This window comes from Sapajus apella, unplaced genomic scaffold (assembly GCF_009761245.1).
Source record: "Sapajus apella isolate SASKATOON/1434 unplaced genomic scaffold, GSC_monkey_1.0 scaffold56, whole genome shotgun sequence".
NCBI lineage: Eukaryota > Metazoa > Chordata > Mammalia > Primates > Cebidae > Sapajus > Sapajus apella.
The window spans coordinates 15203429-15220251 of NW_022436996.1; the positions used below are offsets into that span (position 1 = coordinate 15203429).

Genomic DNA, 16823 nt, shown 5'->3' on the forward strand with positions numbered 1-16823 from the left:
AACTATTCACGGTCTTTTCTTATCCTGTATATAAACAAGCATTGTACCGAGGGTAGATGCGGTCCTCCTCTTACTTTCGGGAACACCCAGCTTTGTCCGTGGAGTAGCTGTTCTTTCACCACTTTACTTTCTTAATAAACTCGCGTTCGCTTTGCACCGTGGAATCGCCCTGAATTCTTTCTTGCATGAGATCCAGGAACCCTCTCTTGAGAGTTGGATCAAGACCCCCTTCCTGTAACAAAATTAACCCTTCTTCTGTTATTATTTAAATAGTGGGGTAAATAGCCACACTAACAAAACCTGCAACTAATTAATATCCCAAAGACATTATGAGGGATAACTGGGCAGGAACCTGAGGAGTGAGCCCAGCAGTCACTGCTTTTCGGGGCATTTGCTGATCTCAGGAAGCTGACTCACGGGCCAGAGGGGCAAAGGCTAAGACCAGAGTTTACTGACTGTGACCGTTGAGGAACTTGAACAGAAACAATGAGCTACAGGGAAGCCTGCTCTCCAGGTGCTCCAGGACACCTCATGCCTTGAATTCTGTTTCAGGGAGTCCTGGATTGTTTATGCATCCATGCACTTTATTAAACACAACAAAATTATCTCTGTAGAAAGATACGTCCATCCCAGACCAAAAATTATTTCTACAACCATAGTGTCTGGCACAATGTCAAAAAGTCAGGGTTATAAGGAAAAACACAAACAAATGACTGAGAAGCAGCACAAAAGAAAATCAACACAAACAACCCACAAGGATCTCGGCGGTGAACATGATCAGACAGATTGAAATAACTGAGTGTCCTACGTTCAATGAAATACAAGAAAGTCTCAAGAAATGTTAAGAGGGAATTACTGACAGCAACAGTCCTTCAGAGGATTCCCAGGAAGCTGCCTTTCCAAACATTTTAACCAGTACTTCAGAATGATTTCTAGTACAAGAGAGTCTGGGCAGAAGTTAGGGTAGAGACTAGAGCGGGACACACACAGCGCATTATCGGAGGAGGTAACTGGACCAGGGCAGTTAATTGCTTCCAAAGTGCTGGCAGGAATATCTAATGTACCAAGGACCTATTTTAATATACAAGGGCAGACAAGTGAAGTGTTCTCACCAGCCTCTGAACTAGCTGACCCAGGCCTAACTATCGTGTTGGGCTGTGTCTGTTACATTGAAAAGTTAAAGCGCTCCGAAGAAGCAGAATTCATTTCAGGCTAAGACTTGGGGATGGCTGTCAGGATATGTATTTGTGTGCACTTCTTTGAAGTTTAAAGAGCGCTGAATGAAATAGCTGAAATGATCAACATCATCCTCATTACAATATTATTATTATTGCCGTATTTCCACAAAAAACAGAGGAAAAAGATTTCCAAACACAAAGTATCTGTTGAGATTTGATTGCATGAAACATCCAGTGTGAGGTCTAGAAGGGGCTCCAGAGCCAGGATAAGATTAAAATCATTCAGATGCTGCAACAGCAGAAGGAGAGCCTACTGTTTGTTACTTGCATGTAATCAATATCTGTATTAGTAAAGCTTACCACACATGTTTTGGTGATTTTATGTTTTTGTTTTTCAAGTTTATGTATTTATTTTCTTAATTAACAAACATCATCATATGCATTTTCTATAGAACAACCACGCTCACTACCCCTGAGGACTAAGTCTGTGATAAGTCGCTTTCAGTTTTGGTTTCTCGAATTCCCACCCAGAAGTGTTTCAAATCCCTAAGACATATTTTCAAACAACAATTATAGCACTCGTGTTTTAAGAAATAGTTCATCTCCTTCCACTACATGAATCCTAGCTATGTCTGAAAGCTCACTTCCTCCCTGGAAGGATGAGGAATAAGGAAAGGCTGCCATGAGCTGACAGAGAGGAGACAGCCTGGAGTTTTGTGCACAGGAGAGAAGGTCTCTGTGATGCTGTGGCTACGCTGCTGGCACAGAGATACACGGCTGAGTCCCCAAGCTCTGCAGGCTGGATCTTGAGAGTGGAGTGTACGCCTTTGAGCTTCTGCAGAAAATCCATCTTTAGGCAACTGTGAATCATCTACTACCCCTTCATCCTGAAATCGAATCAGAAGCTCAGTGCCCCGTCCCAGGATCTGCCGGTACCAGTAAAGGATATCATGGCCATAAATAGGATCACACCAAAAAGCCACAGCCTGCCTTTTCTCTGTAATCTTATATCTGGGGGCCTGGACAACTCCAGCTTCTGTGAGTTCTGTGAAGGAAAAGGACAGAACAGAAAGAAATAATTGAAATAATCACTGAAATTTCCAATGGGATGATCATGATGTTCTTAGGACTCACCTGCCCCCAGGAGGGAGAGGGCCACCCAGCAGAGGAGGCTGGTGCTCATGGCAGGGTCAGGGCAGGATGGGAGCTCTGCCAGTTCAGGGTCCTTGTGAACAGGAGCAGAGGAGGAGGGACATTCCTGTTCTTATTTGGCAGTTTCTACAATAACCTCATTGTCTCCACAAATTCCTAAGGTCTTAGTGACCAATTGTTATGAACCAAAACAGAGCTAGAATTTGGTTTAGCCATATTCATGGACTGTGTGTAAGTTCATCCAAGCGTCTGTACTCACATCCCTAGGGCTTGGGGGATTGGATCACCCACTACATCTCCAGGCCCATCCTCTACTGGATGTTTCTACTTGAATGTGTCAAAGGCAACTCAAAATACAGACAGCAATTAGTAACCTCTGTGTCTTAATCTGTGTATTTTTCTCTTTGGGCATGTCTGTCTTACCAGGTTCTCCATCTACTCATTGCTATTATCTTAGACAGAGTGAGAGCTGGGATAGCTGACACAGGTTTATCCTAGAAGCACGTTGAACTAGCTGAAGCTCTAAGCTAAAGGGGTAAAATAATACCCTGAGACAAAGTTGGAAAAGTTCATTTTTTTGTGAAGACCAATGACCAGTTTTCTCTTTCTTGTTATTAATTCTCATGATGCAGTGTGTACCAAGTCTTTATCATGGTTCTGCCTGTAGTTCTTGGTTATCAATGTAATGAAAGTTCTGATATAAGATGGGTGGAGAATCTCTTATCTCTGAAAATATCATTGTGGATACTGTAAGAAATCCACAATCAGATTTGTTGAAATCTAAACAAAAACAAAAACAAAAACAACCTTACAGCCTTAGTATAACTTACAAATAAACAGCAATGGCTAATATTTGGCATTTCTTTTCTAATGGGGCAGTATTAGTCACAAATATACTTTTATTCATTGCCTAGTGGGTAAAAGATGGAAAGAATTAGGGATGGGGCCCCTGAGAGTTGGCATAAGACACTAATATAAGGACACACATGTCCAGAGAGGTAGGAACGAGGATATATGTGTACAGTGAGATGAGCTCAGAGATATTCCACCAAATCCCCAAAACCTAGGGGACACATGTCAAGGTTATCAGGTGAATACCTGTGGGTATAGAATTACCAGAGCCATCTGTTTCTGTCATAAATCCTCTGTCACTGAGGTAAACAGCTACTGGTTTGAGTCCAACTCATGTAACACCAGGTAATAGTTACAGGATGGAAAATGTCTTCACATTAAGGGGCCACTACCTGCTCCATCTTTGTGACCAGGGTTACGGCTCTGAGTGACAACAGCATTCAGGGGATAGAGGTTGGTGGCTAGAAACAGGACTTATCCATCTATCAAACCTATCAGTCACAGGACCCATATGTGATGTGTTTGCAAGTGAGGCATGCCAAGACCAGGGAAGACATTCCTGTTTGTTTCTGGGCCTCACCAGCTTCCTGGGCAGCACAACTGAGAAATCCATGACAGAATCCTTGTCAAGGCAGGAATGGGGCAGCATCATGCTGCTCAGGGAAGAAAAGGCCAGAGCTCTGGGAAATCTGGTTCTTATTCAGAATATTTTCAGGGTTATTTGAGCTGAGCCTATCTGGGGAGGTCTGAAATTGTCCACTCCCCTCTCCTACATTCCCTTGACATCATCCTGTCCATCGTCCTGGGCACAACTGGAATGGGTTTGGTGTGGGGTACAGGTACATTGCTAAGGTTTCTCTGAGTTCTCCTGAAGAGAAAATGGTTCTCCCTTTATATGGGTCTCTGAGCATGCAGGCTGGCTCCTGGTTCTCTTCCATCTACCCCTGATGCAAGCCCAGGACATTCTCCACCCAATGATTTGCTACAGTTGGGGTTTCTCTGCTGAACGGAGGATGCCTGTATCGATGGGGGAATGAATAGTTTCTATTTAATGTCTCACATTCCACTGGCCACTCACAACATCTGCAAACTAGATTCTGGTTGCTGGGATGAAGCCACACATTTCCTTTAAACTTAACTCCTCGGACAGCACTAAGCCCTGATTTAAAAGCAATCAACCCCAGCAATCCCTAGTGCTGTCTGCTGGCCAGTGGTTCCGAAACACCAGGCTCAGGCCCTCCATCCATAGGTCAGAAATACTGGGGGCATGTCTATATTGTCCTCAGTAGAATCAGGGTTAATAATGGACAGTGTTTGTGAGGCATTGGGGGAAATCCCTCCCAGCTCCATCTATTCCTACCGTCTTGCCAGAACCCCACCTGCAGTTTGGCTGTGGTTTGTTCCCACCAAAACTCAGGTTGAGGGTTGGTCCTCAATGCAGCAGTGTTGCAATTTTGAGCCCCATGGGAGTTGTTTGGGTCATGGTGTTGGATTCTTCCTGGAAGATTAATGCCAGGAGTCAGTTCTCTCTCTCGGGGATCCGGATTAGTTACTATAAAAGCAGGCTGGTATAAAGTGAGGGTCTTGCTCATCGTGGCTCTCCTTGCACGGTCCTGCTCATTCTTCCATTTCTCTTCCATGCTGTGACACAGCACGAAGCCCAGCAGGTGCTGATGCCCTCTTGGGCTTTCCAGCCTCCAAAACTGTAAGCCAAATAAACCTTTTTTCTTTAAAAATTTCCCAGCCTCAGGTATTCTGTTACAGCAGCAGAAGACAGACTAAGGTCTTCTGCCCTCTCCCCCTTACACAAGTACATACTTCCCAGCTCTTATTTGGCAAAATCACTACTTTTCCGTTTGCATTTAGTCATCTTTTGTTGGAATTCACTTGGGATGGCTGGCAAAATATTAGGGAAAGTTAGAAGACTATAGTCTCAAACCTTTCGGAAGGCTGAAAGGTTTAATGGAACAAGCTGAAGGCATTCAGTTCTTAGAGTATTAAGTCCTACAGTGAAGAGATTTAGGGACAATAAAAGCTTCCCCAGTTATGTCTGTTTACCCCACATTCCTTTGTTTCTACTCTAACTGTTTACTCATGTAAACTTTGTGCTGGATGGTCCTCTCAGGGGGAGGTCGAAGTACCCATTAATGGTGTTTACTCTGGGCCCTGGAGCCAAAAGCTTTTATCATTCGTAAAACCACTCTTTTAACCATGTTAATTTTCCACAAGTATGTTGACTTGGAACCTCTGTTATTAGAACTATACTGAATAAATGTGAGGAGGTACAGGGAGTTGTGGTCAGTTAGCTGCAATCACCCTTTGAAAGCAACTGGTGACCATTCCTAGCCCCCTCGAAATCACTGTAGTGGGTGTGAGAGTGCATTCATTCATCCGTCATTGAGGGTCTGTAGGACAGACCTCCACAGGTGGTGATCGATGTCTCAACCTTTGAAAGTTTTTGAGTTTTTGGCCAGACTGTAGAATGCTCAGAATCTGTTGACACAGAGAAAACGTTTGTTATACGGCCTCCTGGCATGCACTGCTAACCAGGTTTTGTGCCAGTCTTAGAGATATCAAGCTGTTTTGTCCTCAATCTATAAATTATCTTATCTTATTTTGATATTTTCTTAAAAATTATAGCCTGGCTCCTGTGAAAATAAAGTATTCCATAGGGCTAAAAAAGACCTTATCTTTTATATTTATTTTGTGATAATGACAGAATATTTCAAATATATTGAAAATAAATATGAGACACCCAACATTACACTGAAATAATGCCAACATTTTATTTTTGTCTTTTAATACTTTTTATTCAAAGCCTATTTAAAAACTAAACACCTATGGAAAAGTTTAGAGAACCATAAAAACAAACGGAATCTTAAAATGTTCATCTGTGTACTGGTTGTTAACATTTTGTGACCTTTATATCTCTCTGTGTATCTAACCCTTAATTTCTGAAACACTTTATCCTTAGTAATTCAATATGTCTCTTCTAAATAATTGGCATTACCATACACAAATGTCACTATTACACTCAAAAAATTAGCATTCATATAGCATCATTATCTAGCAGATACTTTACATTCAAATTTCTCCAGTTGTCTCAACATGTCCTTTGGTTTTGATTCACTTTTTCCTCTAGGACAATATCAAAGATCCTGTATTTCAGGAGATTGTTAGATCTCTTAGTTGCTTTTAAATGATACATGTCCTCCATCCACTTATTATATTTTCTCTTTTTCATGGCCATAATTTTTTGAAGTGCCCTGGCCAGCTTACTTGTAAACAGCTCACAGTAAAAATTTCCATATTATTAGAGGTTAATTACTTGGTAACTGTACACCACAGATGACGTCTATTTCCCATTGCATCCAGTCAATTGCAAGAACATGGAATGACATTTTCATGGATCTTTTCAATGCTAAATTTGAGATGATGACACCAGATCTCTCCATTGTGAATGTGTCCTTTACCCTTTGTAATTAGGGAGTAATCCGTGTCTTGATGCTTTGAAACAATGTACATATACTGTTAGGACCCAAAACCATATATAAGGAAAGAATGGTTGAAAATTTCCCAAATCTGGGGAAACACAGCAACATCCAGGTGCTGGAAGCTTCAAGGCTGCCAATAAATTCAACCAAAAAAGGCCTTCACCAAGACACAATGTAATCAAATTACCAAAAATCAAAGACAAAGAATACTGAAAGCAGCAACTAGTAAGAAACATATCATATTCCAAGGAGCTTCAGTACAGCCTTCAGCAGATTTCTCAGCAGAAACCCAATAGGCCAGGAGAGAGTAGAGTTGAATAATTCAAAGTAGTGAAGCAACAAAAACTGTTAGTTTAAGCATCTACTGATGGAATTTGTCTATAATTATGTTGATGATTATACTGACTTTCTAATTAGATATATCAACTAGCATTCTTCTGTAATGAAGAGATTCTTATCTATCGCTTTTTATTGTCATTATGGCCTCATAGATTTTTATAACTTGTTATAATTCAGTATCCTCATTATTCCTCTTGCATTGACCCAGATTTGGCTAATGGAGCCCTTTGAAATTGCTTCTGTGGATTTCAGACATCTCTTCTTGGTTCTGACCTTTTTCTTTATTTCTGCCAAAAGATGTTCTAACACTTTTCCTGCCTTAGATATGGAAGCAGCCTATTATAAGGAATAACATTTAGAATAAAATACTGTACCTATTGTTACTGGGGGACACAAACAGAAAGCAAATACAGCTATTAGTTAGTTTACTTTGTATTGTTTCTTAGACCCTTCTCTGGATAAAGTTAGGAAATATATAATCTTTAAAACCTTAAGTTCATATTAATAACTCCAGTTCAAATCAGCGCCACAGATTTCTTCTTCATCTTCCCTATTTCTTATTTATATCTCTCTTTTCTTTGTAAAAAAAATCTAATTCCCAGAAATATCAATAAATTACTTATTTTCTCTCTTCTACAGAATACTCAAAATATCTCAGAAGTTCTGCACTAAAAACACTAGCCACAACAAATCTCCCAAGAGAAGTTCAATCTCAATTTCCTTTAGTATCATCAGAGCACACCAGTGTAAATCTAATGACAACAGAAACTAATAATGCAATCAGGGTCAGGCGAAGTGGCTCACACCTGTAATCCCAGCACTTTGGGAGGCTGAGGTGGGCGGATCACAAGGTCAGGAGTTTGAGAGCAGCCTGGCCAAAATGGTGAAACCCCATCTCTATTCAAAATAGAAAAATTAGCCAAGTTTGGTCATCCCAGCTACTCGGGAGGCTGAGGCAGGAGAATCACTTGAGCCAAGGAGGTGGAGGTCGCAGTGAGCTGAGATCACACCACCGCACTCCAGCCTGGGCTACAGAGCAAGACTGTGTTTCAAAAAACAAAACAAAACACAAGCAAATAAAATAAATATTACCTCCAAAGAAGATACGCAACTTGCCCATAGGCATAAGAGAAGACACTTAACATCTTTAGTCATTAGGGGTTGCAAATTAAAATCACAATGAGATATCATTCACACTTACTAGGATGGCTATAAAAATAGTAATCATCATCATATTTTTGAAAATAAAAAGAAAATGTTAAATAACAAGTCCTGGAATGTTGTGAGGAAACTGGACATTGCTGATGGAAATCTAAAATTGTGCAGCTGCAACAAAAAACACATTTTGGTAGTTATTCAAAAGGAGAAACAGAATTACCAAAGGACCCAGAAGTTCCACTCCTAGGTATACCCGAAAGAATTGAAAACAGGGAATCAAACAGATATTTTCAGGCCAATCTTGACTGCACCATTGTTCCCAATAACTACAAGGTGGAAACCACTCAAATGTCAATCAACTAATGAATGGATAAACAAATGTCTTATAGACATACAATGGAATATTATTGAGAATAAAAAGGAATGAAGTTCTGATAAATGCTACAATATGATGCACCTCAAAAGCATTATGCTAAGTGAAAGAAGCCAGAAACAAAAGGGAAAACATTGCCTGGTTTCATATAAATACATTATCTACAAACAGTTTTCACTAGTCCATATGTCTACTCAAATGTAGGACTGTCATTCCTTGGAAAAGTATCCAATCTAATAATTTTGAAATCATAGTTTACTGTTTCAGGTTGCAATATTCTGATTGTAAGTAAGCTTGAAAAGTTATTCTCATATTTAGTGGTAACTTAGGTTCATTCTTCTGTGAATTGCCTACTCAGCCTCAGTATTGCTATTTTTTTGAGTTGTCTTCTTAATACTAAGTAATAAGAATATTTTACTCATTCTAGATACTGATTCTTTTAGACAAGAACAGCTGTGCTACAGAAAGCAAAATAAAGCAGAAGTCTCCTAAAATCTCATTGGCTTAACTCTATGAAGTCTTACTTTCCGTGACCACAAAGTCCACTGTGACGTGAGCAGCTTTCTTCAGTGATTGTCCACCAAATTATGACTCAGTGAGCTAGGCTGCTTCCATATTATCAGGCAATCTGTACCATGTAGCTCCCAAGTTCAAGGCATGGCAAAGAGAGGTGAAGAGTGTGCACAAGAGTTGACAGCAGGCTGGAGACTGCGGTGCTTAGAAAGTCCTGCTTACAAGATTGAACTTTGGCTGACATCTGGGAACTTGGCTGGTGCCCTGAACTGACATGAAGTTTCTCCTGACTGAGAGGAGGGGCTCACTGGGCCTAGACTGGTGTTGCAAATAATATTATGCTGAACATCAGATTTCCTTCTGGGATCTAGACTTTTGGTTCATGCCAGACAGTAGGTGCCTGTGTGACCAGCCTCTACTAAAACCTCTTGGGTGCTGAGTCTGTAATGGGCTCCCTTGGCAGAAACACTGCACGTGTGTTAATGCATTTTTGCTGCTGGGAGGAGAGAGAGCTCTGGGTGACCTCTCATGGGAGGAAGAGAGCATAAGGAAGCCTGCCTGTGAATTCCTCCCGATTCCACCTGTGTGTTTTCTTCATATGATCTGCTGCAGCGTATTTACTATGACACTTTAATAAATCTCAGCCATGAGTACAACTCTATGTCACATACCAATACTCTACAAATAGAAGTACATTTAGAGACCCTAAACACAATGCTACAGAATATTTCTAAGGGCCAGGCTTGGAATGAGCTGACATCATTTTATCCCACTCTTCAGAGCCTGGTGAGATATTTCCAACCCTCCAACTGCAAGGCAGACCAGGAACCATGGAGGAGCTACAGGTATTCAGTGACCTGAAATGTTCTCTGTCACACTGATTTTTCGTCATTTGTATGCATTCCTCATGCCTTTCCCAGGCGGCAGCTTAACTTTTTTTTATGGTGTTTTGACTTGCAACAATTTAATGTAACAATATGCATAGTGGTATGAATATTGTTCTTTTGGCTTTTTTTTGTTTCCTCTAAAATCTCATCCCTCAAATGAATGCTAAAATTATTTTTCTTAAATTTTCTAAAGGCTTGTTTTTTGTTTTTTGCTTTTTACAATTGAGAGCAAATGTGCCTGAAATACACTTTAATTTAAGAAATGAAGTAGAGATGTGGTACTACGTGGGTGGCACGTATGCTCAGAGCAGAAGAAAGAATTTATATAAACAATCCCAAGGGCGGAAAACAACTGACACATATGAAGAAGTAACTGAATGTAGGGGAGTGTGGCTGGAGCAGAGAGCCAGGGAAAACTTGGTGCAAAATGATGATAGAGAGGTAGGTAAATGGTTAATGGCATAGGATCTTGTGGGCTCTATTGCCCTTAGAAGAAAGCCCCTCCCCCACCCACTGCCAGCCCAGGAGCAGAGACCATACGGGAAAAGATTTATGATTGTGAGTTGAAGGGTAATAGAAGGTAAAGGAAAGGGTACATGGAAAGATCACCCAGCCCTTAGGGGAGAGAAGAGTATAGTGGGTTTGAAATGTCAAGGAAATTAGGAATCTCAAAGATGCCTTTTTCATTTTAGAAATGGAAATAGGGGACTGCGGAAGCTAAGGGTGTTGGGATGACCTCCAGTTCCTATGACTTTGTTTGAACAAAGCATTCCTTACCTAAATCACAGTCACTGTGATAGAGGCTACGATTAGAAGGAGGTAGTTAGTTCACAAGTGCCTCTAAAACTCATTGCTAGGAAAGCCTTCATGCAGGCTCAGGCTGCAGTTACAACAGGAATAGTCTTCTCCTCCCTGGGCTTCATGGGCATAATGTTAAAAAATAAAAATAAAAAAAAGAGAGAAGAAGAAGAAGAATTCCAAACTACTTGGAATCATCACTTAGCCCTTGCCTGAGACTGGGGTAGGAATGGAACTCAACACCAAGGGTCACGTGGCCCCTGTTCTGCAGCCCCCAGGCTGACCAGGGCTCTCTGACTCCCAGGAAGGCTGGGACGTGAGAGCACAGGCAACTTCAATCATTCTAACTGCCCTTTATGAGCAGAGAGGAGGCAGCTGTGCAGCACTGTGGAGTCACTGCTGGCGCAGAAATATACAGATGTCTGGGAGGAGAGAGCAGACTCCAGAGTGAGGGGGAAATCCTCTGGGTTTGATCTAGAGACTACGTAGCCATCAGGGACTTCTCCTTTGTTAATGCCTTGAACACCATATGAGTAATGGATCAGCCTCAGCCCGTGCCCCAGGTCTTGTCGATACCAGTACATATAGTTGTGGTTCCAAGTCTGGCGACACTTCAAGGTCACCTGTCTTCCTCTCTCTGTGACCTTGTGTCTTGGGCTCTGAGTGATTTCAGCATCCCCATGTCCTATAATAGAGAGCAACAGACACTGATGCCATCCCAACAGAAAAGCTTGCATGGAGGCCTTGGGAATTCCAGGGAAGGAGGCCCTCCTGTGACCAGTCCTCACCTGCTCACAGCAGACAAAGGGCCACACAGAAGAGCCTGGTGCCCATTTCAGCTCCAGGGCAGGATCTTGTGTCTCCCAGCCCTGCTGTGGGCAAACTGAAGTTGGGCTCTCAGTGACTCGATGATGTCACTGGCCCTGCTAAATGGGTGAACTGCAGAGCTAACCTGCCACGCCCCTTCTCTTCCCCACGGAACAAATCATGTATAATAGAGTTGAATAATTTTTAGGTCTGTTTTGAAAGAAATCTTATAAACTCATGAGCTCTTTCCATGATTTTAGTAGGGGAATTTGTTCTCCTATGTATATTTTATTCCTATCATGAGAAATTCTTTATTTGAATACTACTTTCATTTTTGTGAATATTTCTGTAGTCTAAAGAACATTGTCATAGCAGTCCTGGTGACTTTTATGACTTCCTTGCACAAAATTCAACTCCAAGTTGAATTATTTTCCTCTTTGGTTAACCTCTGGATACTCGTATTCAGCCTACAGGGACACCCTTGGTTAAGGGGTCACCTGACATCCAGAAAGGTTTCCAAGTTTCAGGTTCAGGGTCATTACCATTTGAAGACTTGTTTCCTGCGTAGCACCTCATTACACCCGAGAGGAGCCTCACCATCTGAGCCCAGGCTGCTATGTGTTCGCACGGGATTTTTCCCTTTGCTTCAGGTGAAGCCACAAACACTGCACCTAAATCCCCTGAATGACTGTACTTACCACGAAGAAAAGAGGAGGCTCATTAGGAATGTGGTTGAAATATTCACCAGTAACTGCACCTATCTAGAGTCTCTAGGGTCACAGGGATAGGCTCTATTTCTATCCAGAAGATCTTGTATTCATCTAATAGAAGAAGGTTGATGGATTCATAAATGTGCTATGGTTCAAAACTCACATCTAGTCAATAGCACTGTAATAGTTATTTCAGATACAATAGATTATCTCTTGCACATCTTGATGTAACCTGGTTGGGTAATTCCCACAATCATGCTCCAGTGGGAGAGGACACAGAATCAGAAGTGGAGATGGGGAGGAGACCCATGAGCACCCCCAAGGGAGGCCGTGGCTGGGGCCTGGCAAGCCCAGGAAGGACTTTCCCGTCTATGCCCAGAACTCACCTGGTCCTGGAAGACCAAGAGCCACACAACAAAGGAGCCAATCCTCATGGCTGAGCCAGAGCAGGAACAACAATAAAAAAAGCTTTTCAGATCAGGACCTTCATTTTGCAAGGGAGGGCACATAGACTTCCAGAGCTCTAAGGATCATTCCCTAAATCAGGTGTGATCTACCAAGAATGTCAGCACTCTCAACAACACTCTGTCTTCTCTGGAGAGATAAGCATCTATCAGGAATATATCCTTCTACTTTTAAATTAATTTATTATTAAGTATAATAAATATAATAATTACGTGTTAAAATTGTCTACCTCAACTTTAAGTTTTGTCTGTTTTTTGCACCGGTGTTTTCCAAGTACCTGGACAGTGCCTATGTAGTTACCGTAAAGCCAATGAAGACTAGCCACAGGGCATCTCACTTGCACAGGGTCTTTACAACTCTTTGCTATTTGCATTCTTTTCTGCAAAGAGCTACCTAAAATGTACCAACTTTGTGCCCCACAAAACTTGAATCTACTTTTCACCTATAACCCATCAAATGTTTGTTAACTGAATGAAGAAAGGAATGAATGATTATCTGAGTCCAGGCAGATTCTACTGCTGTAAACAGAATCCAAGTTTATTCAGTTCAAAATAGGTTCAAAGTTTTAACGGAGCAGAGAGCCATCCTGAGAATGCTGGGAATGCCTGATGAATCCAGATGAACTTGGAAAAGATTAGTTTATATACATCATCAGAAGACTTTTTGAATGAATCAGTAGCAGCATGAATAAAAGAAAAACAGTGGTCCCCTTCAAAAGGAAGGGTCTTTGGATGGTTGCTTCATTCCATCACTACCACAGATCAGGTTGTCTCTGAAGACAAAGTCTATGATGGGGAGGCTTGGGTGCATGTAGCTTATTTGAGAAATGATTCCAGGAAAAAGTAAGAGAGCAGGAAAACAAAATAAGGAATGAATAAACCAGGATAAAAGACAATATTGTGTTTGTGCTGGGGCAAGAGGAGATGGAATCCATTGGGACCGCCAAGAGAACACAGGATGCTCTCTGGAGTGCCTGCCTGATTGGGCAGGTTGGAGCGTTTGTTCCCCTGTCCTGTTCCACCAGGAGCATCAGGATCTCTGGCTGTCTTTGAGTACAGCCCAAGTGGGCTCAGATAATATCAGAGAAGGCCCCAGAGCAGGAAGCAGCAACATTCCAAGTAGACACTGCGGAGGGGCACTGTCAGCAAGAGGTGAATGGGAACTGGTACTGTCCATGGCAGCAAGGCTGAAATCAGAGATGGGAGGAGAGGATGTAATGGAAGCCACTGGAGGATCCTCTATGGTCTTCTTTCCAATAAAGCTGTGCCTTCTTCTATAAGCTCTCTTGTGTGATGGCCAATCGCACTGAAGCCATATCTTTCCGGGAGCACCACACCTACATGCAAGTCAGACTCAGTTATCAAGCAGGAAGTTCATAAGGGGTAACATTGTCATATTTCCTTAATTGGCAACTCTTTATCTTAATTTTACTGAATGAACTATCAGACTACATATTTGCATTTTAGATGACTGTGTCTGAAACGTAGTTGAATCAGGCAAAAGTAATATGTGTCTGCCTTTGTTACCAGAATTTCACAGAGTAAATAACTGTGCCAGATTGGAGATTTGGCAGAGAATTTATAGGGCCCTAAGATTTCTTGAACCTACACTTTATATGACTCTTTTTAAACTTATCTCTCTAAAATCTCTGCAAGACTGGCCAACATGGTAAAACCCCATCTCTACTAAAAATACAAAATTTAGCTGGGCATAGTGGCATGCACCTGTAGTCCTTGCTACTCGGGAGGCTGAGGCAGGAGAATTTCTTGAACTTAGGAGGTGGAGGTTGCAGTGAACCAAGATCGCACCATTGCACTCCAGCCTGGGTGACAGAGCGAGACTCTGTTTCAAAAAAAAATTAACTAATGAATAACAATTTTTCATGTACTTTCCCTGACGGTAGATTGCATCAGGCACAGGAAGACTACAATTCCCATAAAAACCATTCATCCTTTTTGTTGTGGACCTGGGAAAGCACCCTCCTCATGCAGTATCCATAAAAGAGATCACACAGCCTTGCCCAAAGGATGGCTACAGTGCAGAAAACTGCTCCCCCTCCCTTTTTTAAAATCACAATAAAGAATAAATGGATACGTTTTGCCTGGAAATCATATGTTCATTGTACTTGTCAGGGGAGAAGTTATAATGCTCACAGTATAATGCATGACCTTCATATTCTGCTCATGGTGACATGAAAAGGGTACACCAGGCCAAAGGACAGATCTACGGAGTGTGAGGGGACGGTGCAGAGGTGTGGAAAGAGCAGACTTCAGCTAGCTATTAAATATGAGCCCCAGGACATCTGCTGTCCCTCAGATACATAAACAGGTAAAATAATACTTAGCTTACACAGTTTCAGTGAGCATTAAACCAGGGCATGTACAGAAGCTCCAGAGAGTGTCTGGGAAAGGCCTGTCCACTCTCCAGGGCCTGAGCCCCTCTGGCTGGCAACACTCCCCTCACTGTCACTTCCTGAGTCGGGCAGGAATGTTATTGCACAGAAGGCTGATGCTCACGCAGGGCTGTGCTACGCTGCTGGCACAGAAATACAAAGCCGAGTCCCCCAGCTCCAAAGAGCTCAGGTTTAGTTCAGAGCTCATATTAGGGAACTGTTTTCCTGAGAATCGTTCGGGAATGTTTCCTTTTTCTCTCTCATTCTCATTATAGTACTGAATGAGGAGCTGGAGGCTCTGGTCCAGGCTCTGTCGGTACCAGTACACAGAGAGGTCTCCAGACCTAGGGGAGCATGTCAGCGCCACTCGCTGTCCAATTGCTGTGAGCAGGTGCTTTGGGGTTTGTGTGACTCCAGAATCCACTGGGCCTGTGTGTCAGAAGACAGAAGTTAAAGGTAAGGCACAGAAGAAAGCCATCATCGGCCCGTGTGCATTTCAGGGATAGGAAATGGAGATCAGAGACTTTCAAGCTGTGTCCAGGACTCACCTGCTCCCAGGAGACAAAAGGCCACACAGCAGAGGAGCCTGAAGCCCATGGCAGCATCTCCTCGCTGGGGCTGGGGTCTCTGTAGTAAGCCTTCTGCAGTTCCCACGCTCTCTTCTTCCTGATAGGAGCATTGGCCCATGATGTCACCGCACTGACTCCGCCCTCCCCCCCACCCCCGCAGGCCACTCCACGCACTGCACTCTTTTGTCAGGTGTCAGGTTCTACTACTCCATGTACTGTAATTCCTGTCCTGCACAGCCCTGAAGCTCAAGGTGAGGAGGATCGAACGCAGTTCCCACATGTCCCCATCACACCTTACTTCCCTCTGCCCACCCTGTCCCTGCGCTGATACTAACTCCCAGCCCTTGCCACCCCAGCCCCTTCACCCTGCAGAGGCAGAGACACTCCCTACTTGGTGCAAACCGAGGACTCTGGCGCCCCTACCCTTCCAAGGCAATGAGAGTTTATGCTGAACTCACATGTCCCGGCCCCACTCAGGGGACTCCCTCCACCCCGCTGATGCCAGCAGGCAGCCCAGCCTCCCCTTCAGCCCTCCCCTCCTGGCACTCTCCCACCCCTCCTCTGAGTTCTCCGCAGCACTGCGGAGCCGCAGCGCCTCCAAGTGGCCAGCGGTCTACAGTCTCATGGATTCATACCTTCTGACCTGAGATGTTCAAATTGGCCAAATCGGGAACACAGATGCCCCCACACCTGCAACCCCCACCCTCTTACACACCCTCTCCATGCTTTCCCAGAAGTGTCAATTTAGGGTTGAGTTTCAAATCCACCCTTGGCCAATGGAGGAAAGGACACATGAACCAACATTTTGATTACAAAATAAACAATTGTTACATAATTGCAAATAATACGGTAAGATGGTAGAGAGCAGCCAGAATTATACAAGCCATACAGTTAGACAGTGTGATGGTATCAAGCAGACAGCCTGGAAACCTTATATTCCACAGCTCCTCTCAGCTAATTACACCTATATGCTTTCATATTTTGTATTTAGATTCATTATTACTAAATTTTAGATAGTACATTTTATAAAACGGTTTCTAGATTTTACAAATTTACTTCTAAATTGTAAAGATTTGAAATGAATAACACTGCCAGCTGTAACTCAGGCAGATTCAGTTGGTTCTCACATTTGCCAT

General features: G+C 42.7%; 1 long non-coding RNA gene and 1 gene segment (V, D, J or C); one reads left to right on the forward strand and one right to left on the reverse strand.

Annotated features, from left to right (window-relative positions):
- The first annotated feature begins 3453 nt into the window (after positions 1-3453).
- On the forward strand, positions 3454-5671 carry LOC116528006. The gene is made up of 3 exons (XR_004258811.1): positions 3454-3486; positions 4702-4704; positions 5585-5671. It is a non-coding gene; the product is annotated as an uncharacterized LOC116528006 (long non-coding RNA).
- Positions 5672-14562: 8891 nt separating this feature from the next.
- LOC116527983 lies at positions 14563-15949 on the reverse strand. The segment is given in 2 exon segments: positions 14563-15547; positions 15667-15949. Coding segments are annotated over 2 exon segments (495 nt in total).
- Positions 15950-16823: the final 874 nt, after the last annotated feature.